The sequence below is a fragment of the Cibotium barometz genome, chromosome 27 (assembly GCF_041138505.1).
Source record: "Cibotium barometz isolate CiBa-2024 chromosome 27, ASM4113850v1, whole genome shotgun sequence".
Classification (NCBI taxonomy): domain Eukaryota; kingdom Viridiplantae; phylum Streptophyta; class Polypodiopsida; order Cyatheales; family Cibotiaceae; genus Cibotium; species Cibotium barometz.
The window spans coordinates 16103607-16126954 of NC_141072.1; the positions used below are offsets into that span (position 1 = coordinate 16103607).

The 23348-nt window shown below is 42.5% G+C and overlaps 1 protein-coding gene across 2 annotated transcripts in view; it reads left to right on the forward strand.

Annotated features, from left to right (window-relative positions):
• The first annotated feature begins 7920 nt into the window (after positions 1–7920).
• The window catches only part of LOC147623093 (uncharacterized), a 32390-nt gene continuing 16962 nt past the window's right edge, over positions 7921–23348 (forward strand). Inside the window, exons 1-18 of one of the 2 annotated variants that reach the window (XM_086821160.1) lie at positions 8437–8544; positions 8730–8844; positions 9063–9180; positions 9604–9701; positions 10031–10159; positions 10598–10769; positions 11044–11320; positions 11411–11550; positions 11662–11751; positions 12141–12209; positions 12362–12478; positions 12608–12841; positions 13043–13189; positions 13340–13454; positions 17909–18096; positions 18199–18318; positions 23036–23090; positions 23193–23329. In XM_086821160.1, coding sequence (XP_086677286.1) covers positions 9175–9180; positions 9604–9701; positions 10031–10159; positions 10598–10769; positions 11044–11320; positions 11411–11550; positions 11662–11751; positions 12141–12209; positions 12362–12478; positions 12608–12841; positions 13043–13189; positions 13340–13454; positions 17909–18096; positions 18199–18318; positions 23036–23090; positions 23193–23329 — 2094 coding nt within the window. In that variant the 5' untranslated portion in view covers positions 8437–8544; positions 8730–8844; positions 9063–9174. Of the gene's footprint in view, positions 8845–9062; positions 9181–9603; positions 9702–10030; positions 10160–10597; positions 10770–11043; positions 11321–11410; positions 11551–11661; positions 11752–12140; positions 12210–12361; positions 12479–12607; positions 12842–13042; positions 13190–13339; positions 13455–17908; positions 18097–18198; positions 18319–23035; positions 23091–23192; positions 23330–23348 lie in introns of both variants that reach the window. The other variant, XM_086821159.1, reaches the window with a different exon arrangement.

Here is a 23348-nt window from a genome sequence, read left to right on the forward strand (position 1 = left end):
CTTGGTTGATTTTAGCGTGTGGTGGTTATGGTGGTAAAACAAGTGAAGTGTCCTATACCTGAAACATCCCCCTAGGTAAATAGGACGAGTTGGGATGTCCTGCACAGCTGCAGAGATTTGCACAGGTGGTGCTAGTAAGGCCAATGGAGCTCTAGGTGTCGGCAGCTGTGCAACTGTTTGGAACCTTGGTGTTCTGCACATGGACGTGTCACAATTCCGTAGTTTGACACAGTGTGCACAATAGAGTAAGGGCCTTGCTCTTAACTGTGGACATTCGGTGGTAGTGTGATTCAATCTGCACATAGAGCACCACACCAATTCCCTACGGGGGTAAAGATGGGTATGCCGATGCCCAGATGTTTCTCTTCCCTCCTTTACCTTCAATTTCTCTAGTATTGCATTACTGAGCTCGTCGTCCACAGTCATGTTTTCGACTTGCTTGCTCTAAGTTCCAATCTCTTGGTGACTCGAAACACGTGAAGTCGTTGTTGTTGCTGATGATATTATGACATCTTCTAGTTGTGGCAATTCCAACATATTATCTTCATATTCAATTGCCTATTTGCAACATGCATCTAGAGTAGCCGGTCAGGCTAATACCAGATAATCATACATCTTGTGGTCTCTAACTCCTCTCTCGAAGCAAGGCAATAACTGATCGTCAGTTAGCCTCTCCCGTAGTTTGCACCTTGAATTTAAGTGCTTTAGTTGAGACACACAATCTCTCATCGACTCCATTTCCTTTTGTTTGATATTGTGCAACTATGCCCCATGACTCCATCTATCACCACTTTTGGAAAAGTTGGGCACAAACACATTCTTGAGTTATGTGAAGTTAACCTTATCTCCTTAGGTTTGAGGGTTTGGAACCACTGATGCGCTTTCCCTTCTAGGGTCAGTGTGAGAAAGCATGAATCATTGTCACATCCACTGACTGGCCTCCTGCATGTTTTGCATGTGGATTCAAAAATCTCTATGTGTTGAATAGGATCCCCGTCCCCCCATAGAATTTTAGAACAAGCTTGGAAATGATGTGTGGCTTCATTTGGGAGGGTCGGGATTCTAGAGCAGTGCCTAGTTTCCTGACCATTCCCCGGCCCATTTCTGTGGCCATATTTAACATATCCATCCTTGTGGCTGCATTAAGATCGATGGTTGGATCCACCCTTGGTCTTTGAGGAATTGCTCCCCCCTACCTAGACCTCATCCTCTTCCTATGTTGGCTCTTCTAGGCATCTCCGGTCTATGGGATGGTCCTGCCACTTCATTTTGGAATGGCTTATCATTAGCCGCTTCTGTACGCCTTTGCAGGATTAAGAGTTCCATGTCCTATAGGAACATAGGATGATTAATCATGTGCTCAATGTCCTTTTTGGTGTACATGCAGTATTCCACTTCGCCCATCACTCCTGGTAGGTTATCCTCTTCTTCCAAGGTTACAACCCCTTCCTCCGCTATGGGCTCTTTATTTATGGGTTCTAAGTTTGGAATTTCTCCCTCACTTCTTCCCATGACTATTTTCGGCTCTTTACCCCGTGATTGGAGTAAGTTTACACTTCCCATCTCCTTTTGTTCGACTCTCGCCCTTCGAGTATCAAGCTCTTGTTTCCTAAAGCTCAACTCTCGTAGGAGCTGTCGTTCCACCTTAACCCTTTTCAGACCCAACTCTACTTCCTCTAAGGTCCGGAAGAATATTGGACGCACTGTGGTCGTACTTTCCATGTCTCTCTTCTCATTCGGGGGGTGCCAATGTTTGACAGCCTTGAATTTGACATTTGGATGGGCACTTCTTGCCTTGGACCAAGTCTAGCGCTAGTTGACGGACCATGCCCGCAAATTGCGCTTTTTCGTCATTGTTGGTTTGGAGACCAAAAAATCCCTGGGCGACCTCAATGATACCGTTGGATCTAGTTGGGGATGGTGGTTTCTCCTCTTCCCGAAACCCAGAGTATCGCAACCCTTCTTCAATAGATTCTTCACTACTAGTTTCAACAGTGGTCAGATTCCTTAAGACACTCGATTGAGTGCTTACTGAGTGGCCTGAACCCACATAACAAAAAATAAAAAACTATTTCACAAAAAAACTTTTGCATTATATACTTTTTTTGCAAGCATCTCAAGTGAGGTCGGCCAAGTCCATTTGTGGATATATAAGCACCCTAGCTCCATTGTAAAAATATATCTAATTCATTGGTGTTGTGTTGGTTCGAATACTCTCTCTCTCTCTCTCTCTCTACCTCTCTCTAACGTTTGTGCACCCTCTCTCTCTCTTTCTCTGCCCCAGCGTTTTCTCTCATCCTCTCTCCCTTAGTGTTTTCTCACTAACGCAGTACTGCTTCCGCGTTGTCAACTTTGACATGGTATCAGAGCCAAGGCACGTCAATGCCTAGGGGACCGGAGCACGAGGAGAAGGCAGATCTTGGCTGCATTTTTCAGCCGGCAGGAGAGTGATTGATTTGCTGCGTTTTCATCGCGAGAAGCACCCTTGGACAGCGTTTTTACTATAAGAGGGGGGATGATTGGATCTAGCAGCGTTTTCATCGCGGAGAATCCCTTCAAATCTATGTTTTTTAGCCTGTAATCGATGGAGGAGTGCTACTGATTTTTAGCATGAAGTTGGACGAGATTTGGGCTGCGTTTTTTGGAGAGGTGGATCGGATTGACGAAGGAGATGGGTCTCCCGTGTTCGAGCAAGGACAACAAACTGAATGGCGACAATTATGTGCATTGGAACTTGATCATGAGGCTATGGTTTAGCAGAAAAGGCTTATGGGACATTGTTGATGGCTCGAAGGAAAGTCCCCGAAGGGATAGCAATCGGTTCACACGTCTTCAGGAGGAGGAGTTTGCCAAATCTCTTGTGGATTGGGATGCTCACAATGCGAAGGCAATGTCGCCGATTGCAAAATCTCTCATCAAGGAAATTTCCCCTGCCATACACACTTTGAAGACTGACAAGGAATTGTGGTCAAAGCTTGCAGGAATGTTTGATCGAGACTCAACAATGCGAGCAGTAACCCTTCTCGGCCAATTGTTTTCCATCAAGTTTGAAGCCAGGACCTCTATGCAGTCATTTCTAATGAAGGCAAAGGTTATCCATGATCAGTTATCGGCTATGAATAGTGCGTTAACTAGTACCCAGTTAGCTGCCTTGGTTCTTACGAAGTTGCCTAAGGAGTACGAGATGGTCTTGAGGGCATTACGCTTACAAGTCACAAAGGAAAAGCTGGAATTTGATGATCTCAGCTCTTTTCTCATTGAGGAGGAAGCAGTGCTCATTTCCCAAGGTAAGATTCGAGTTTCAAAGGAAGTAGAATCAGCACATGCTGCATCAGAATTCAATAAGAAGTTTAGGAGCCGTTGTTATAAGTGCGAAAAGCGAGGGCATTTGGCTCGGGATTGCAAATCCAAAGCTAAAGCTCAAGGCTCAACGAATGAAAAAGGCAAAGGCAAAGCTAACGAGGATGACAGTGACAGTGATACTACCAGGAATGATACGGCTTCTGCCGGTGTGGCGAGGACTACACTGGCACATGCTCCAGCATTCTAGCTTGGTGGATGGATGCTACCACGTGCTTCAGCCAGAGAGAGGCATGTGAGTGGCAAAGAGGGGCAGTCTGTGCTCCCGACTTGAACCTGTGTGTCGGAGTTTAATTTCTGGGTGTTTGGATCCGTGTGTCGGAATTCAAAGCACTAGGCATCTGGCAAGGAATCAACATGGCGTATAAAACACTATGGATGTGCTGCAGTCATTCATTGTTGTTTTCGGGATTATGGAAAGGGTGTGTACCAAAGTTCATTATCTCGTGGAGTTTTTTGGACGTGATGTGTTCACAGTTCATGAATGGGGATTCTTGGACGTGATGTGTTCACAGTTCATGAATGGGGATTCTTGGACGTAGTGTGGTCTTCTATAGTTCAATGTTCCTTGAGGCAGTTACTGCTCAGGATGGCATTTTTGGTGGTGACAAGCTAGTGGTTGCAAATACAAGGTGTACCTAGTGGTTGGCCACTGCTGGGGTGTCCATGGTAGCTTCTTCATCGACTTGGTATTCCTACTTATGTCCACTATGAGAGAGCTCCAGAGAGGGTGTTCAAATTTTTTTTTTGCATGCATCTCAAGTGAGGTCGACCAAGTCCATTTGTGGATATATAAGCACCCTAGCTCCATTGTAAAAATATATCTAATTCATTGCTGTTGTGTTGGTTCAAATACTCTCTCTCTCTCTCTCTCTCTCTCTCTACCTCTCTCTAGCATTTGTGCACCCTCTCTCTCTCTTTCTCTACCAGCGTTTTCTCTCATCCTCTCTCCCTTAGCGTTTTCTCACTAACGCAATACTGCTTTCGCGTTGTCAACTTTGACATCACCTCCCCTCATATAAATTTTATCAACTTTTAAGATTGTTATGAAGCTATGACAATCAATCATAAGGAACACAACCTTATGTGATGTAACTATTCATTACCATTTTGTTTTTAAATGTTAAACTTAAAGACATACATGCAGTGACTCATGTTTTTACACTTTGACATGCCATATAGATCTATGTTGATCATTAACATTGCATGTCTCCTTCTTTGAGCATATATAACAGTCATATAACATAAGATTAAACAGAATGTCATTTTCATGCTTAGATAGCTTAAATAAGATGGTTGATGATTGGTTCTTATATCAATTTCCACTAGGAAAAATTTGGACTCAAAAAGGACCCTCTAAGAAATGCCATGTCAACTTTTTCTTAAAAAAATGGGCTGATGGTTAAATTTTTACAAATCAAATCAAATTTTATCAGAGATTGTAGATTGGAATCTACCCTTTGAGATCTTTCCAATGATATATAACATGATGGGCAATTTCACATATTCAAGTTTCCAAACTAGTGATGATGTGGCATGGAGATTGTAGATTGGAAATCTACTCTTCAAGATCTTTCTAATGATATGTAGCATGATACACAATTTTGCATATTCAAGAAGTTCCCAAATTAGTGATGACATGGCACGTGTGTGCCACATTATCACAAATTTGGGAACTTCTTGAATATGCAAAATTGCCCATCATGTGTGCCACATCATCACCAATTTGGAAACTTCTTGAATATGCAAAATTTTCCATCATGCTATATATCATTGGAAAGATCTCAAAGAGTACATTTCCAATCTACAATCTTCAACAAATTCTGATTTGATTTATAAAATTTTTACCATCGGCCCATTTTTTTAAAGAAAAAGCTAACATGGCATTTCTTAGAGGGCCCTTTTTGAGTCCAAGTTTTGCCTAATGATTTGAAATGACCATGTAGGAGGTAGGAGTGGGATGGGTAGCATTTGAAGACCTGGTGTATGGAGAATACATTGGTTTAGACTACATAGACCAAAAAGAGCAAAGAAATTTGTGTCTACATAAACTTTGGTTAAGTTTCAATAGAAAGTAGGGCTCCACTTCAAGAGATTTTCCTAGAAAAAGATGTACTAGTGAAGTAAAGTAGGGTTCACTGTAAGATTCATAAGGCTATCCTGGAGAACTATAGAGGAAATAAATCATGTTGGTATGATAAACATGTAAGGTGGTACATTTGGTGCAGTTTATGATAAACATGTAAGGTGGTACATTTGGTGCAGTCTATGACAACCCAACAGTGGACCAAACCTCCATAAGAAGGGATTTTCTTATGTACTTGATCTTGATGATAGAGTGGTCAAGACTTTTAATCCCAAAGGCTAGACTAGCCATTCAGAATTAGAGTCATATACCACATTTTTTCTTCTTTCATTTTTGAAATTAAAACCTATTTAAGCATTATGAATATCTCTAGCTACCTATATATTTGTTTACTATATTAAAATGCAAGTACTACAAAAGTTTGTATAGTACCAACAATGCCCATTTTCATCACTTTTCACATCACAAGTGTGTGTTATCGCCATGCTTCTCACATTATATTTTTTATTTTAAACTTTGAAATGACTAACTAAATGTAAGTTTTTACCAATGTGCAAGTAACTTTTTCTTTAGCTGACCATCATCATGATAATTTCTTTCTTTCTGATACCACTCCAATTACATTAAACATTGAAATCTTATTTCCTTGGTATTTTTGTTATCTGACAACTAGCTTGTTGGTTGATTTCTTACTCACAATATTGTCATGCTCTCGTTTTATAATAATGGATATATATATATATATATATATATATATATATATATATATATATATATATAAAACTTTACACTTAATTAGTTCAAGTGTTTATATCAAATTATCATAAATAATGGATACTATTTTTGTCTTGTTTCCCATTGGTTTGGTTCATCTTCTTGTTTTCCATTGGTTGGTTTTTTTAAATCAAATTATCATAAAGAATGGATTTTTGTCTTGTGTTTCATTGGCTTAGTTCATCTTCTTGTGAATTTTTTAAATCAAGAAACAAATTTTGTTATTTATTTTATTTTTTGGGATCGTATCTTCCTGGTCCTTGTTGTATTTCTCACGACATCTTTATTGAGTGGATGTTACTTGTAGATAATGCATAACAAATTTATGTAAAAGGTGTGTGAGCTTATTAAATGTTGAGCAGTCGGGTCTACAACTTAGGTAAACAATAACTATGACAAATATGTTCATGAGTCGGGTCTACAACTTAGGTAAACAATAACTATAGCAAAAATGTTCATGAGGGGAACATATATTCGTAAAGACTAATAGCATCTACCCACCCTTACCTCAACAAACTGGATCATTGGGGTGTTGGATTTAAATGGGCAAAAGGTAGCCATGGAAGGTGGGAAAGTGGCTTTTGAGGTTGTAGTTGGTGTTGTTGACCGGACTCACGGAGGACTTCAAATTAGGCCAAGGGTTGGAAAGTGATACCCATGGGCACCTCGATGTGAAATGTCTATGAGAATGGACCTTACTATGGAGGATCACATGTGAGTGTGTAATTTTGGACATGTGTGAGGTAATTGTCAAAAGGAGGGGAGATGAAGAGATGCATGAAGAGGATGACAACTAAAAGGATACATAGATGATAGTGTGAGAGAAAGAGAGCTAGCACTTTCACGTAGTGGTGTTAAAAAGAAAGTTGTATGAATGTGTGACCGGACATAAATGAGAAGAAGCAAAGGTGGAGAGGATGATGACAAGAAGGAAGGCAAGTGTGAAACGAAATAGCTAGTCCTGTTGTTTGAAATGAGGGATGAGAAAGTTAAGAGTGTGAAAAGAGATAGTTGTACTTTTTTGTCAGACACAAGTGGGGGCATTGTAGGCCTCCCCCCCTAGTTAAGAGTTGACGTGAGAAACCAATGAAACTCTTCAAATATGTAAAATTTTTTTGGGGAAAATCTACTAAATTAAAACAAGTAAATTAAATACATTAATATTATGCAAGTTAAAACTATGCGGAAATTGCTTTTGTGTATTTTAATCATTAATTAGCATGTAATTCGGCCAGCCAGCCAGCTTCTAGCAACTTATTTCGATGGATCGGTTTTATTACTAACGATCAATTAACGTGCTAATTACCGTAATTTAGCTGGCAATGTTGCCGGCGATGGTAGATTCGCACATTGGCGTCAAGTATTTGCCGGCGATCTTCACCTTGACGTGAAATTTCTGCATGAAAACATACGACGCGGTAGATATTGTTCTGCTTGAAATCATACGACGCGGTAGATAGTGTTCTGCATGAAATCCCGTTGATCGTAACGCGACGTCTGGTGTCCCGGCATTTGTAAAATTAGCTGCCGAGTTGACGTGGAATTATTGCCGGCGAGAGGAAGTTGGCGAGAAATTTGATGTACGCTGACGTGAAAATTTGAACGTACGTTGACGTGACGTTGACGGACGGAAACGTCTAACGAATAATCGAGCCGGCGAGATTGTCGACAATAAAAGCGTTTGAACTTTGTATTCAAGCGTGGGCCTGCATCGTACTACTCGCCGACTTTGCATGGTGGACCCTATCTGGCCGTTGATCTTACCACTATTAAATGCCGAGTTGCCGTATAATTTTTATCCGAGCTTAGACCCTTAGACCTCATCATTGCATACAAAATTACCGCTTATTTGCTCTAACAAGCTTGAATATTTAGCATCACTCTAGCCCCTGCTTAGCTCTTAATTCTACAAGTTTAGCATCCTCTTAGCCCATGCTTAGCTCTTAATTGTGCCAACATGCATCAGTTTATCCCATGCTTAGCTCTTCATCGTGCCAATACCTCTTCGTCATGAGCATAATCACACACTTAACAGGGCTTCGCAACCCTCATTTGCTTAAACTTTTAAGCCCATTATTATCCATAGTAGCTCTTACTTGAATCATACTATTGCTTAGTACAAGTGTTTAATTAAGGTCTAGATTGGTATCAAACCAAGCTGTCTCTTTTTGACCATCTGTTGATTACTACAGTATTACCCCACCAAATCCACTTCACAAATCAACTTCATGTACGTGATCACTTCGTAGTTTTCCATAACAATCCCACACTTAATTTCAGCTACAAAAGCCCCCAGTTTCTCACACGGCGGCTCTATGGGCAAGGTCATCCTCTCAAAGGAAATACAAGCTTCTGATCATCATTTTTGATTAACTCATCTTCGCTTTGTTAACCTTGATATACAGTAACCATCACTAAGTTTAATATTGCATAGTAATATATAGACCCAGCTTGTTCAATACAGCTTGGGTTCCTGATTAAATATTGAGTTGCTTCAACACGGACACAGGTTGGATAATTGGTCAATTTTAATGCAATTAAGACAGAGAGCTTCTCAATTACACGGTAATTAGCCATCTGTGGTGCATTGATTAAGATGGACAGCTTCTTTACATGGTAATCAGGTGAGCAATACATGAGGCTGCTGTTTACTCTTAACAATTATTAGATAGAACATGTATTTGTATATATATTAAAAAATTTCCAAGAATTAGCTAGAACTTATACAGCTGCATTTGAACTTTTTCCTTGATCTTTTCTAATGTAGAGGTGAGATGTATTGAGTGCAATTTTGCAAGCCGCATTTTAAAAAAGTTATTGCCAAATCTTTTCTGATTTGTAGGTGAAATGAGGACTAATCAGAGCTCAGTTTTCTTGAGCTAGGACAATATTACTGGTTATAGAGCAGTTTTAAGAGCTGCTTCAGTGGCCAATTACACAATACATCATTCTCAATGGGGGTCTCTCTCTCTCTCTTTCTCTCTCTCTCTCTCTCTCTCTCTCTCTCTCTCTCTATTCAGTTCACAGCTAGTTATCTATGTGTATGTATGCAGGGATCATGCTTGCATGATGTGTGCGTGTGTGTGAGCGTCAGCGCGATACATGCAGGAATCATGCATGCGTGCATGATGTGTGTGTGTGTGTGTGTGTGTGAGAGAGAGAGAGAGAGAGAGCGCCCATCTTTCATGATTTTCAAACAGTTTGGTTAATTAATCGGCTAATCATGTATGTTCTCACAGTATAAAGTAGCAGAAAATGCACAATTGGATTTTGATCGTTAATGCATTTTGACAGCCAAGCTCAACGTCCTTGTGATTTATGTTAAACCTTGTGGTTTAATATATCATATATATTAAACCTTGTGATTTACTGCGTTGATCCAGCTCTTCCAGAAGATACTCGGAGGTTACCATGAGACGATGAACAACTTGTTCTCTAGTTATGGTGCTTTTGTTGCTCATCGTCCGTTCATACCATTGGGGTAATTCTGCTTACTTGTTTGTTTAAGTCTCAGTCCAATAGGTATTGCTAATCAGCTTATTAAGGATAAAGCTTGCTTAGTTTTTCTAAATCTTCAAGGTTGTGCACATAGAATTTGCTTATTGTGTTTAATACTCAATCCGATGGGTATACCAATCGGCTTTATGACTGATAAAGCTTGATTACGTTTTGCTTGATAGCTTGATGCTTCATATAAAATTTCCTTAATAATTGTGTTTAATATTCAATCCAATGGGTATGTTAATCAGCTTAGATAATGATAAAAGGTCTTACTTTTCAACCCAACCGTTGACTCTTTTTTTTTTTCAGGATTGGGATTCTCTTGCTTGGAGCCTTGTGCATTGGGCTAATGCGTGCAGAGAAAGAGTCAGACCTTGAGCAGTTATGGGTGGAGCAAAACTCCCGGGTTGTTCCTGAGAAAAAGTTTTTTGATGCCCAGTAAGTTGGAGCATAATACTTAAATGGTTAATCTATTAATGCACTTGTAACAGTAACTTTGCTTTACAATTAATTATGTTATGATTTAATGCATCTCTTCAGTAAGATCGGCATAATCATGTTTTAGTTGCATGTGAAGCTTAAGATTGGTTTAATTATGTTTTAGTTGCATTTTTAGCTTAGGATTGGTTTTATTGTATGGTTATGTTTTGGTTGAATGTTACTGACAATTAGTCCACAAAGCTTCATGGCGAAATTAATAATAATAAGAATCACAGCACATCCTATGATAAGCAAAATTAAATCTAATGATGATTAATCTATGTCCAAGGTAGATTGCAAGGACCGAGTCTGCGGTCTACTTGTTTTCATACATCATTCTCTTTCTCACAGAAAGTCCATGCATCTATGGATGTGTCTGTTTGTCTATAAATGCAGCTTTGGAGGGCTACCTCGCAAGGAGGGCGTGACCATAAACTTGAAAGCATCTCTGGATGAAAGCTTAAAGAACTATGGGCATGCCATGGATGCTTTGACTGATGCAATCAAACCACTATATAATCTTACGTATAATTTCACAATGGATGGAAACAACATTGAGCTCAATCAGGTATGTCAGCCATACTGCACTATATGTGATTATATAGTATATAATCTTACTATATACTTCACTTTCACAAGCTTGCCCTAACTAGCCTGTCTTGCCTGTCTGTATGTATGTGTGGATGGATGGGTAGATGTATTGATGCATGCATACATGAATACGTGCCTGCCTGTATGTATGTATGGATGGACTCATGCATGCTTGCAGGTATATTAGAGCAAGTACGGTGGGGCATTAAGCTATATGCAGGACGTAATGCCATCAGTTTTTTCCTTTCCAGGGAGATTTCTGTGAAAGTCCACCTGTTCCCCAAGCTCTCAAAAAGGGGATAGCTCGACCAGACAACTACCTGGCTTGGGGTTATCGTAATGTATCAGATTGTGTGTTGGAAACCCTAAATTTGTTTGGATTCAGCGATTACAACCGCTCCTTATATGGGCTTCCTGGTGACTGGGGTTTTGATACCTTCCCATGTTTCAAGCTAACCCCAATGGATTGTTTTAGGGAAGGACAAAACTTTGACTATCCCGCAGAACTCCAACAGCTTGAGCAGCCCGGTGTGGACACTTTAACTTAGTACAATTTTTCTTGATAAACTGCATGATTGGATGCTTTTTGCTTATGCAATCAGTTGTTCAAATTTCCAGTGACATTCAATCGGAGTGCATTACCGTTGAATTTGCTTGTATTTGGTTTCGAGACCAAATTCACAAACTATCAGTGCCTTCGTTCACTGAATACCTCCTTGACAAAGAGTGCTGCCTACAGCGTGGAAGAAATCCAAAATGTGAGTGAGGCATCTCTTCTCTTCCATATAGAGCCCCATATATATGTGAGCTTCATAGCATAATGACAACCACCCAAACATAGGAACTCATATGCTGTGGTGGTTTTATAGATTGTAGGTGGTGTGCAGTCTTTGATGACAGTTTTTGCAGCTTGGGGTTATAACTGGCGTCCATCTTACAAATCAATGACAAGCAATGAGGTATAAACCACTGGTAATTATTCTTTGTAATCCAACTATTCACAATGACACAGGCTGTTGCTGGCCTCTGGCCGGCGGCACTGTGCCCCCATATGGACATCAAAACATGCATCAAAACGGGAAAGGGGCTGGGCTGCAGCAGTGGCTGAGGTACACGGTTTGAATGAATCCTCTTGCAGCACGCATGCGAGTGTGTGCACTCTTTTGCATACCAATGCATGGATTTAGGAAATGCTTTAGCGTTGGAGGGTGACAGACATTGATGGATGATGATGGTGGGCTTGGGTGATTTCGAATTCAACAAAAGCACCTGGTGCTGATGTATTTTCGCCCATTTTTGTACCCAATGTGTATTCACATTGATAATGTGTTCAATTTCTTGTACACAGATTTTGGCCCACTTCAATGGTGCAATTGAGACTGCTAAGCATGCAAGCACTAACCCTACAGACCCAGCGGTAATTATCCTCCAAAACCTTAATCAGCCAACAAAGTAGACGTTTATGCAAGGAACTGAAATTCTATCCAGAAATCTCAGTGAGAACTTCAAGATCAACACGTTAAGACTGGTGATACCGCTTCTTACAGAAACTCCCATCTTCTATTGCAGGTCCTACACTGCATATTGGAGAACAAACCATGCTGCATTTCCTGGTTTGGCTCCCACGTCCCCATTACGGCTGCTTTTGGCAGTGTTGATTATGACTCCTTTGGCAACATAAGCGATGTAAGGCTCTTTCCCTGAAGTTCGTTGTGGAAGGGATTTGATATATTTCATAATTCAAACAATGAATTGTGGGATTTTGTTCGTCTTGTCTGTATTCTAGCGCTGTGTCTCACTAAGGATTTGATGCAGATCGGGGCAATTCGGTGGGGAGCAAACAATTGGCATCATGAACATCCACTTTTTATTGAGTACATGACAAACAGGTTAAAGGAGAACCTTGCAACAGGTGATAGAAAAGATTTGGTAGTGAATTGGGAAAACCTTATGATCGACAAGCTGGCTCCATTGAGAGAGAATCAGGACGAAACAAACTTTGCAGCTGGAAAAGAGTATGACGACCTTCAGGTTCAGTTCAGCATGTGGGTAGGTCGTCAATGGGCCCTGGTCAGAATTGAAATGGCATATCAGAGAGTTATCATCTGCTGAGGCTAAAGATTGCATGCATGTGTGCGCGTAGTGCGTGGTGAGCGAGCGAGTGAGCGAGTTAGTGTGTGTGTGTGTGTGTGTGTAAGAGAGAGAGAGAGAGAGAGAGAGAGAGCGAGCTTTCCTTCTTTTGTTTCGCAGAGGTCATCGGAAGACGTTCTGAACGATGCAAACAAGACGCCTATTTGGCAGCTCATACTGAGTGCTGTTTTGGTTTCCTTGTATTCATTCTTCGCTTTCGTTAACCTCCGAAACCCTGTCCACTCTCACACTTGGCTTGTTCTCACGGTAACAATAAACATCAAGCTCAATTTTTGTATTGCAGTCATTCCATGCATTAATGTAGTTTATGTAACCATAGAATTGTTTTGTAACTTTAAAGTATTATTAAGGTCAATTGGAATGCTTCTCATTTGAGGTGGTCTTTGCACTCTTCAGGGTTTGACTGTGGTGTCTTTGGCCGTTGTTGCTGGTTTTGGGTTAACTTCTGCTTTTGGCATCAAACTCACTCCTTTGGCAGGCTCAGTTGTGCCTTTCCTTGCTCTTGGTCTAGGTATGTTTATCTTATTTCTTCTCTTGGATTGTTTGTCCAGTATGAAGCTGGATCTTGCTCCAAGCTATATAAGTCAATGAAAAATTTCATGATGTCAGTTCACTTCTTTTGTCACTCTAAATGCGCTGTCACTACTGCCATGTCAATGTGACACAAAGCTCACTCTGACCGATCAAAAATACCTTGAACAGAGATGTTCAAAGTTGCCCCTATTTCTATTTGAAATGCACACTTTTGAGAGCTCATAATGGTGGTCTGCTTTTAGATTAGGTGAATTCTTTCATCGTTGACTCAGCTATTGAAGGTTCTACATACCAGTTTCTACCAACAAGTAGAGTATATGTGGGATAAATGGGGAGCCCAAATTTCTAATGGTTGAAAACTCCCACCCTGAGTGAAAATGCCAATCAATACCTTATGGAACAAAGTCAGCTGTCAGCTCAAAGCCACCAAGGAAGTTGGTTGTGAATGAAGGGCAGAAATACGAACTGATTGGCACTTCGTTTGATGGCTATGCACAAATATTGAGCCGAGTAGCTTGTGTTTCCACCATAGTCAGTGAACAGCCCTCTGAGTGGAGCAATCCTTGTGAGTCTTGCAGTTGTCTAATGCATTCCCTGTTATGGGAGAGGCCATGGGCAGCAAAAAAATGTCTGTTACATCTACCTCCTATCTAAATCCAGAATGACTCCTGTGCATGATAACGGAATGATGCCTGTGCATGTCTGCTACATCTACCTCCTATCTAAGTCCAGAATGACTCCTGTGCATGATAGCAGAACTTTGCACGCTGCTCTAAGGAGTCCTGGAACTCATTCCCAACAATGTATAATGCATCTGAGATCCACTGGGCAGTGCATAATGCATCTGAGATTCACTGGGCATAGGGAGGCACCTATTGGGATTGAGGTGGATAAGACCCCTGGTAAGAAAAGGAGGCATAGAGCCCGTGTTCAACATATCTTGTAATGCCACAGTGATCTCATCCCCAATCTCATCCCAAAAACTCATGAAAAATGTGGGAGAAAGGCCATCATTCCCATGTCATTTACCATGTGGTAATGCCTGAATCTCATGTCTAAGCTCATTTGCTGAAAAAGGGGCATCAATTAATGCACACGTCATCCGAGATAAGCTTGGGCCAGGACTCATTTCATGGCAGGGACCTTTTGCTGTGCCCTAATCCCTTTGAGGGGAGTGATTCTCTTTTCAGATATCAAGCAGTATTAAAAATCTGAGGTAATTCTCATGACCATGTCAGGCACTGAGTGGAGCAATCCTTGTGAGTCTTGCAGTTGTCTATTGCATTCCCTGTTATGGGAGAGCCATGGGCAGCAAAAAAATGTCCGTTACATCTATGATTCTATCTCCTATCTAAATCCAGAATGACTCCTGTGTATGGTAACGGAACTTTGCACGTTACTCTAAGGAGTCCTGGAACTCATTCCTAACAGTGCATAATGCATCTGAGATCCACTGGGCATCAGGATGTTTTTCTCAAGTTCCCTCTGCAAAGCACACAATCTACACCTGATGGCTCTCTCTATATCCAAGATCTCTTGCCTCCTGGCTAGAACCACACTGTGATAAAGATCAGTGACACTTTTTAAGGCAAGAGCAACTCTTTGCCTAGAGTCAAGAGCCTCACAAGCACTCCAAACATCAATCACCTGCCAAGATAACTCCTGCATCTTAGGAAAAGGACTCTGGTATGCCTACTCGGGGAGAAGAGTTCTGGCTCCCCAGATCTCTAATGCCAAAACCACAGGAGAGTGATCTGATGTTGAAGTGCTTAGGGCAATGAAGATAGTGCCACTTCTATCAAGTGCCCAATCATCAACATGATAGTGGTCCACCCGTGCATAAATGCAATGTGCACCACTCCTGTGATTACTCCAATAAAAGAGAAGTAAATCTGACTTCCTACCGAAGTCATCCTCGAACCAACAATCCCTGCCATGTAAGGAAAAGATAAATCTCTTCTTGGATGCCCTCTCAAGCGGGTGAATGATGCCTTCATGTTCCTCCTTTTTATCTGCAGGTTGCTCAACCATGTTGAAGTCACCTCCAATGATCCAATGATTTGCCTAAGGAGAGAGTCCATGATGGCATTCCAGAAAAGAATTCATTCTCCTTTGAGGTTAGGAGCCTACACATTCAGCACACCAATTTTCAATCCACCTTGCGAAATCATTATTCACTGTGTTCTGGCAGGAATAATAACTCCATGGTCAATCATATAAGGAATAATTGTAGTTGTCACTGAAGTACAAACCCCACCTTTAGTTTCATTTGCAGTGGACCAAAAAGTGTGCCCAGCTAAAAGCTTGCCAAAACTAGTGCACTGGCCGGCATCAAGCTTATGCTTTTGCATGAAAAAAATATCAATGGGAGCCTCCGTATTGGGTGAAGTTGGTTCCTGACGACCTGCTTCCGGCAGCGAGAAAAGATGCCACCAAGGCCTTGCACACTTCATGAGACAAACCCTCATGGTAAAGAGGCAGAAAACATGGCACCGGTGCCTCTCATAGGTTTGCATTGCCCCTTTTAAGGGAAGGACAGTTATCAGGTGTGGTGGATTGAGGAGCATAAGACGTCATCATCAACACGAACATCATCACCAAGATGCTGCAAGGCGTATACCTCTGACTCTTCTGCTTGCACACTCTGCTGTACAACACCATGCAATACATCCTTATGCAATAAATCCCTATGTAACGCATCATGCCTATCAATCTGTCTATAAACCCAAACAAGCCGAGGTTTGTGGGCAGTGGGTGCAGGAGGAGCCTTGGGCTGTGTTGCTTGGGTTTGGGCGGTCATGGCTCTCGGACAATGTTTGGCAATGTGGCCCTGTTGACAGACACGGCACTGGTCCAGTCTACCGGCAATCTCCATCCGCTATCTGAATAAAGAGCCATCTAGTCTTGTCAGCACCACATGATTACATGTAAAACAAGGGTCACTGACGAGTATCATGACTTGTGGTACCTCATCAACACTGGCCATGACAGCTGCTACAGCCGTGGAAGGTGGCTTTGGAAGTGCGGGGACTTGCAGAACCTGTCCAAAGGTTGACTCTATAGAAGCCAAAAACTTCCCAAGAATCTGTGGGAGGCTGGGAAACTTGAGGAAGATCGGACAAAAGTCGTGTCCTTTTGCACCGGGTCGAAGTTCTAGTGGTATGGAAGAAGAATAGTTCCCTTGGGCCGAGAGGAAACGGGCTGCTCTCAAGAGCCTGTAAGGGTTGCATCTGTTAAATCAAAAGCTGCTCGAAAGAAGTCCCTTCCAAGCAAGCGGGCATCAATGAAATGCAAGCCAAAACCTGTGGGAAGTGCCGCCAGGATCCAATCTCTAGCCTGTGATCAGGAGGGATGAGACCCGAAAATCTTTCCAATGAGTGTGGTCTTGACTTCTTTATCAAAATCTGCCTGTAAGGTCCTAAGCTCGTCTTTGGACAAAAGGATTGGTGGAGGTGGACTATGATTGGCTTGGGCAGAAGCCATAATGCCAATCAAAGGATGGGCTGCGACTTGAACAGAGCAAAATTTTTTTGGTATGTGGAAAGAAGTTTTATTCAAGACCACTGAGAAAGCTCTGGAAAATCTTAAGGGTGCACTTCAGGCCTTTCGTTTGCAGGTTTACAGCAGCAGCTCTCACGCACACGACACTCATCATCAGCTCTGAGTGAATTCGAAGAGTTCTCAGCAGCCTGGGGACCACAGAGATGCAGGTGTGACTGCACCTTTTGTGTGGGCTCAAAGCAGAAATTCCTAGTTCTCACTCTCTCAATGCCTGCAGAGGTCCCCGAGGGCACTGCCTCAAAATTAAAGTTGTACACCGGTGCCTGTGTGTCGTTTGCTGCGCCCTGCTGACAGAGTGTTGCCGGCTGCCTTTTGTGTTTTGAGGGACTGCTGCTCCAATGGCGTGTTGAGGCGACTGCTGGGCGATGGTGTGTTGACGGCCTGAGGCGCTGAGCGATTTCGGGAATCACCTCCTTATTGGAAAAATGCTGATTTGGTCTTTAGAGCTACACATTCTTGTTTTTGTAAATTGCTAGTGATTCCTCTAGATCTTTGCATGACTGTGCTGTGGTCAACCATTTGTCTTTTGAGACAAACATTCACTCAGGCCCCTACCGTACCCCACACCGACTTGGCGTCCCATTGAGGCTTTTCAGTGGATTGCCAAAGGCACCCCCATGCGTTACCTCAGGATAAGCAATAAAGGGTATCAGCATGAAAACTGAAGGAGTGGTCACTGTTGTCTGCTTGAAGAGTAACATTAAATAAAGCCTTTGAAGTGAATGTTTCTCTTACTACATAGATTGATTTTCCTGAGGTAAAAAGTAAGATGTTGATTTTCAATGAGAATGCCCAAGATCCTGAGTAAATGTATTCAATCTCCACATACCTTTGCAGCTTGATTAAGGGGGGTAACCATGATTTTGGCAGGTATTGATGATGTCTTTGTACTTGTAAACATACTACGAAACTTTCTGGAGGATGAAAGAGTTAAAGCTATCGGTTTGAGTGGTTCACCAATTCCTGAGCATGAAATGAGGCTTACAACTGCTCTAGCTGGGCCCTCTGTCGTGCTAACAACCTTCTCAGTCCTTGCATCATTTTTCATATCTTCTCTTGTAAGTAACATTAGTTGGGGATTGTTTTGATGATTATCGAATTCTGTGTGACACAAGATGTGTTGCTGAGTATTCTCTCTCTTTTTTTTCTCTTTTAAATAGAACCCAATGCCAATAGTTCGCTGGTTCTGTTGGCAAATGGGGATAACGGCAACGGTTCATACATGTGGTATGCTGCTGATCTTCATCCCAGTCATGGCCTTGGATGCAAAACGAGTAAAGGTATCTCTCTCTCTCTCTCTCTCTCTCTCTCTCCCTCTCGCTCTCTCTCACGCACACTTATGCATACAGATAAGTACGCGTACACATGACTATCACTAGTATTTTTCTTTCATTTATGTTTGTATAAGAAATGTACTTGTATGCTTGGGTTTTATTAGAAGAAAATATCTCTCTCTCTCTATGCAATAAGTACAATGAGTGGGGGAGGGGATGGAGGAGAATGCAAAGCTATATGCATGGAATATACAATCATGATATGCAACCTAGCTAGCTCCATCCTGTACCATACTGGGGTTATAAAATGGTATACCCACATCAATGAAGGGGGTGTCCCCAGCTCCCTGAGGAACATGCCTGGGTCTGCTCTGACGTGAGCCAGTCGCTCCACACCCTCTCTATGAAACTGAGCTCTGATCTCTGTCATCTCTCTCTGGTATAGGCGTGGTGTCCGAAAGCCAAGTGTCCTCTGTCTCCTGCGGGCTCTGAGTGTCTCTGCTCTCTGGAGAGTAATTCCCTGCTGTGTAGGGGCTGGGAGTGGGATGGATCTCTCAAAAAATGTAGTAATCTGTGTCTGTCGTCCCCCCACTGGAGCTGTCTGAGCCTGTAACGATGTCTCTCTGTGATGCTGTATGTCTAGAATGAATCTCCCCAGTATGCGCTGGTCTGCTGCCTCGAAGATCTGGCGTAGGGAATGTGGCTCTCTGAATAAAATGGGATATCTCTCTCTGATGGCTGTATATGCTCTGCATCTGCATACATAATGCTCCTCACTCTCCATCTCCTCTTTGCACAATCTGCATACCCTCTCCTCTCGGGGGATCCGTGCTGCTTTGCCAGTCTCGATCTCCAATCGATGTGATGAAACTCTAAGCTGACCAATCGCCACTCGGGAGCCGTGTGGTAAAAGCCCTCCATGTATCTAGGCCTCTCTATAAATCCATCATCAGTGATACTCATGAAGTGATCTCTGTAGTATGGCATCTTTGGTGGAAGAGGCTGTGTAGGCGATATCCATGTCTCTCGTGTATAGAGCTGCCATAGGTCTTGTCTCAATACTCTGTTCCTCTCACTATGAGAGAGACGGATATGTGGTGCATCCTTGTCATACTGGAATGGTGGTAGATGATCCATGTCTAGGCCATGCTGTGAGAACCAATGTGTGACCTGTGCATACCATGATCCTCTGTCTCTTGTCTCAACCAGCTGTCTAGATGCCTCAAAAGCTCTGTATGACAATCTGTCCTGTGGCATCTCTCTGAATCTGTCTAGCAGGCATATAGTCTGGAATATGGCCTCTACCATCATAGGAGGCACAACAAACTCTGCTCGGATAATGTCATGAGGTACTGATGGTTTGCTGCGTATCATGCATGCCATCATGAGGGCATGTGGTCTCTCTATCTGTGTCCACCAATGGGTAGCAAGGCCTGGCGCCCATACCGCTGCTCCATACATTAGTGCCGGTGTGACTAATGTGTCAAATAGCCACCCCTTCGTCCGGGGCTCCTGAAAATGCGCGTGGTGGCACTGTCTCTCTAGCATAGCCAATGCTGCATATCCCTGTGTCAATCTAGCTCTGGTTGCTGAACCCATGGTGAAGCGCGTGGCTGCTGCAGAGAAGGTAACCCCTAGGTACACGTATGATGTCACCACCTCCACCTGGCGTCCTGTGAGAGTGAATGTCAGTTGACTCCTGCCCTGTATCGATGTATGAAAGACCATAACCTTGGTTTTCCCAAGGTTCACATAAGACCCCTCTGTATGCAGAAATCATCGAGTGCATGTAGATGCTGCTGTAGACCTCCTGGAGACTCAGACACTAATACAATCTCATCAGCATAAAGCATAATATGTACTGAGGTACCTGCTAAATCTACTCCATCTCCGTCTCCCCGTGTAATGAAGTCAGCCAAACCACCTCATCAATGTATAACCCAAATAGCGTGGGGGAAAGTGGGCATCCTTGCTTCACACCAATGGTGCTAGCAATAGTCTCGGACATCCTTGCTTCACACCAATGGCTTCTTGGGAGAGGATTCTTCCAAGTAGACTTTGATGCAAAGGAGGAAGTTGGCATTCTAGATACTATATTCTTCAGTCTTTAGCGGTGGAGTGTGGAGATGGTGGCTTCCCGTGAGGATGTCAAAAGTGCTCAAGGGCAACCTCTTCCCTTGGGCCCAAGGAAGATTTTCTTCCTACCGTACACTAGCTACTTTAACCCTATCAAACAAGACCAGAATCATTATTTGTCACACTCAGATTCCCAGGGCTTCCTCATGCTTATTGGCCATTGTTGGAGGCTATTGGAGAGCTTTGGGCTGGTCCCTTAGGTGCCTACCATCCCAGGTTTTCCCACTTCTGTTGTCCAGGCTGTCATTGCCTCGGTCTTCCTCATGCTTATTGGCCATTGGGGCAACCTTTGGGTTGGTCCTGTTAAATATTAATAGTGATTAATGTGGGAATTAACAAGTGCTAGGTGGTTGAGTAAACTAGCGCTGAATGTAAGCCTTAAATAACATGCTAATCAAGCATTTTGGTCACAGATGGGTGGCAGATGCAATGAACCGTTTTTTTTGAGCACATGGACCTATGAACAATAGGGCCAGTTTGAGATGCTTGTAGGATTCCTAAGGAGAATTTTATACTGATCCAAATAAGGTGAGGAGTATTGCCTTAGATTTTTGTGAGACCTTGCTCTCTGCAGAGGCCCACTTTTTGGACAGAGATGCTGAACATTAGCTAGTTTGGGAGAGCATGCCCATGCTTATTACAGATAATATGTGTGCCTGTTTGGATGCCCTTTTTAGAAGGATGAGCTGAGACATGCTTTGCACACCCTCTTGAAAGGCAAATGCCCAGGGGATGATGGCCTTTCTGCTTGCTTCTTTTTGCAGGTTTGGGATTACATTGGTGATATTGCACTGCAAGAGATGTGTTTTGGCATGATGTCCCGTTTTATCACGGAGGGTCTTATCCACCTTGTCCCAAAAGGTGGGGATAAGACCAATATTAGACAGTGGAGGCCCATTACAATTTACTTCCCTTGGTTCTGCTTACAAAATTTTTGCGAAGGCAGTTAGCATGAGGCTTCAGCCTGTTCTTCAGAGAGTTATTCATGATACACAGAATGGTTTTCTTCAAGGAAGGAGTATATTTGATAACATCTTTTCATTTTGGGAAGCTGTGGAGTGGGCTGAATCCAGCCAACAACCCCTTGCCATTCTTTTGCTAGACTTTGAAAAAACTTATGACAAGGTGGATTCAGGCTTCTTGGAAAGCACGATGGCACGGATGGGTTTCTCCCAAGATATGATCAGAGGGGTCTCATGTATGTATAGGGAGGCCCACAACACAGTTTTAGCTTGTGGGGGGCATGGTGAGCGCTTTCAAATCTCCCACTCCGGGAGGTAGGGATGCCCCTTAGCTCCACTGCTCTACTTTTAGTAGCGGAGTCTATGAGCAGTTTTTTTAGAGCTAGCTCTAGGGTCTTGGGCCTTAGGATGCCTCTTCGCACAAAGGAGGAGTTACTGGACTCTCAATTAGCAGATGATACTGTTATGTTTTTTGAGGGATGGGAGGCTTGCCTATGTGCTTTCTGCACTGGTTTGGAGATGCTTTGTTAGGCAGCAGGCATCTCCATTAATTGGCACAAATCAATAGTATTTTGGATTAGTGAGTCCTAGCAGACAGATTGGGGTTTGGATGTGGGGTTTACCTCGATTGAGAAGCATCACAACGTGGCTTATTTGGAAGGCTAGATGCATTGAGGCCATGGAGGGCACTTTGGTTTATGATACCCAATGCATTTGTAGGATCTGGTGTGATAATTATCCAGACACTCATGGCCACGTGGGCCAGGATTCAGGGATCTTTGAGGGCCACAGAGAGAAAACGTGGCCAATTTATGAGAAAATGGGATCATGGCATTTTTTTTCACTCGATCTCATATGGGGCCTTGCTGGCAGCACAAGGCACCTGATTGGTTGAGATTTCCCCCTTGCTTGGTCTGAAATTTCCCTTTTTTGTAAATTTTTTTCATACTTAATAGAAGTCTCTTTTCCAAAAAAAAAAGATATATATATATATATGTGTGTGTGTGTATATATATACACACAACATAAATAAGGAGGGTGACATAGGACACATTTCATTGTATATACAAGGCTTGTGTAGTATGCAGGCCCTGCCGCTTTTGGGAGACGATTTTGTTTATTTTCAGCCCCATATGTTTTTGACATATAGTTCAGTCCTGGATCATATGTATCATTTTTGATCTCATAGACCCTTTAGGTACCTCTCTTTCTCTCTCTCGTCAAGGATCCAAATACTTTGGCATAGTGTTTACAGGCCCAAAAACTCATATGAAACCATCAACAGTGACAAGACTGCTGGCCTCGGGATATACATGTCTTGTGTCTTAATAACTTCGTTGCCTTGACAAAAAAGCGAGCTCACAGCCTTCCATGAGCATCATCTGAAGAGAAATTGGCAATGTGTGGCATCCACAATGCGATATTCTCCTCACTTCATGTTATAGTTGTCATGGTAGTTGTGGGGAATACTAAATGCATTCTCCATTCCTTTCTAGATTGTGTACATTCTGTACCACTGTGACCTCAGAGGCCTTCTCACCTTCTGCTGACATTGATAAAGATTTTTCTTTCTCTGACACGCACACACACATTGATTTATTTGCTCATCCAACTTGTTGATGCAGTCACACATCAATGATCCATACCTATGGCTAATATTTGGGCGGCAAGGGAAGCATGGTGAGATTACTTCTGTGCACATAAGTCTCTCAAAGGTCAATAAGAGCATTCCAAAAGTGTGATTTCTCCTTTTATAACAAAGGGTACACCACTAACTTGCAGAGACACCAGCACGAATAAAAAGCTTGGATGGACCTGGTCCATCGATCCAGGAAAGTGATGCATCATCACCAATATCTATTGCCGTCGCCAAGTTCTATGCCCCTCTGTTTAACAGCAATATCTTCAAAGTCTTGGTGGTAAACCTTCAGTCTTGTC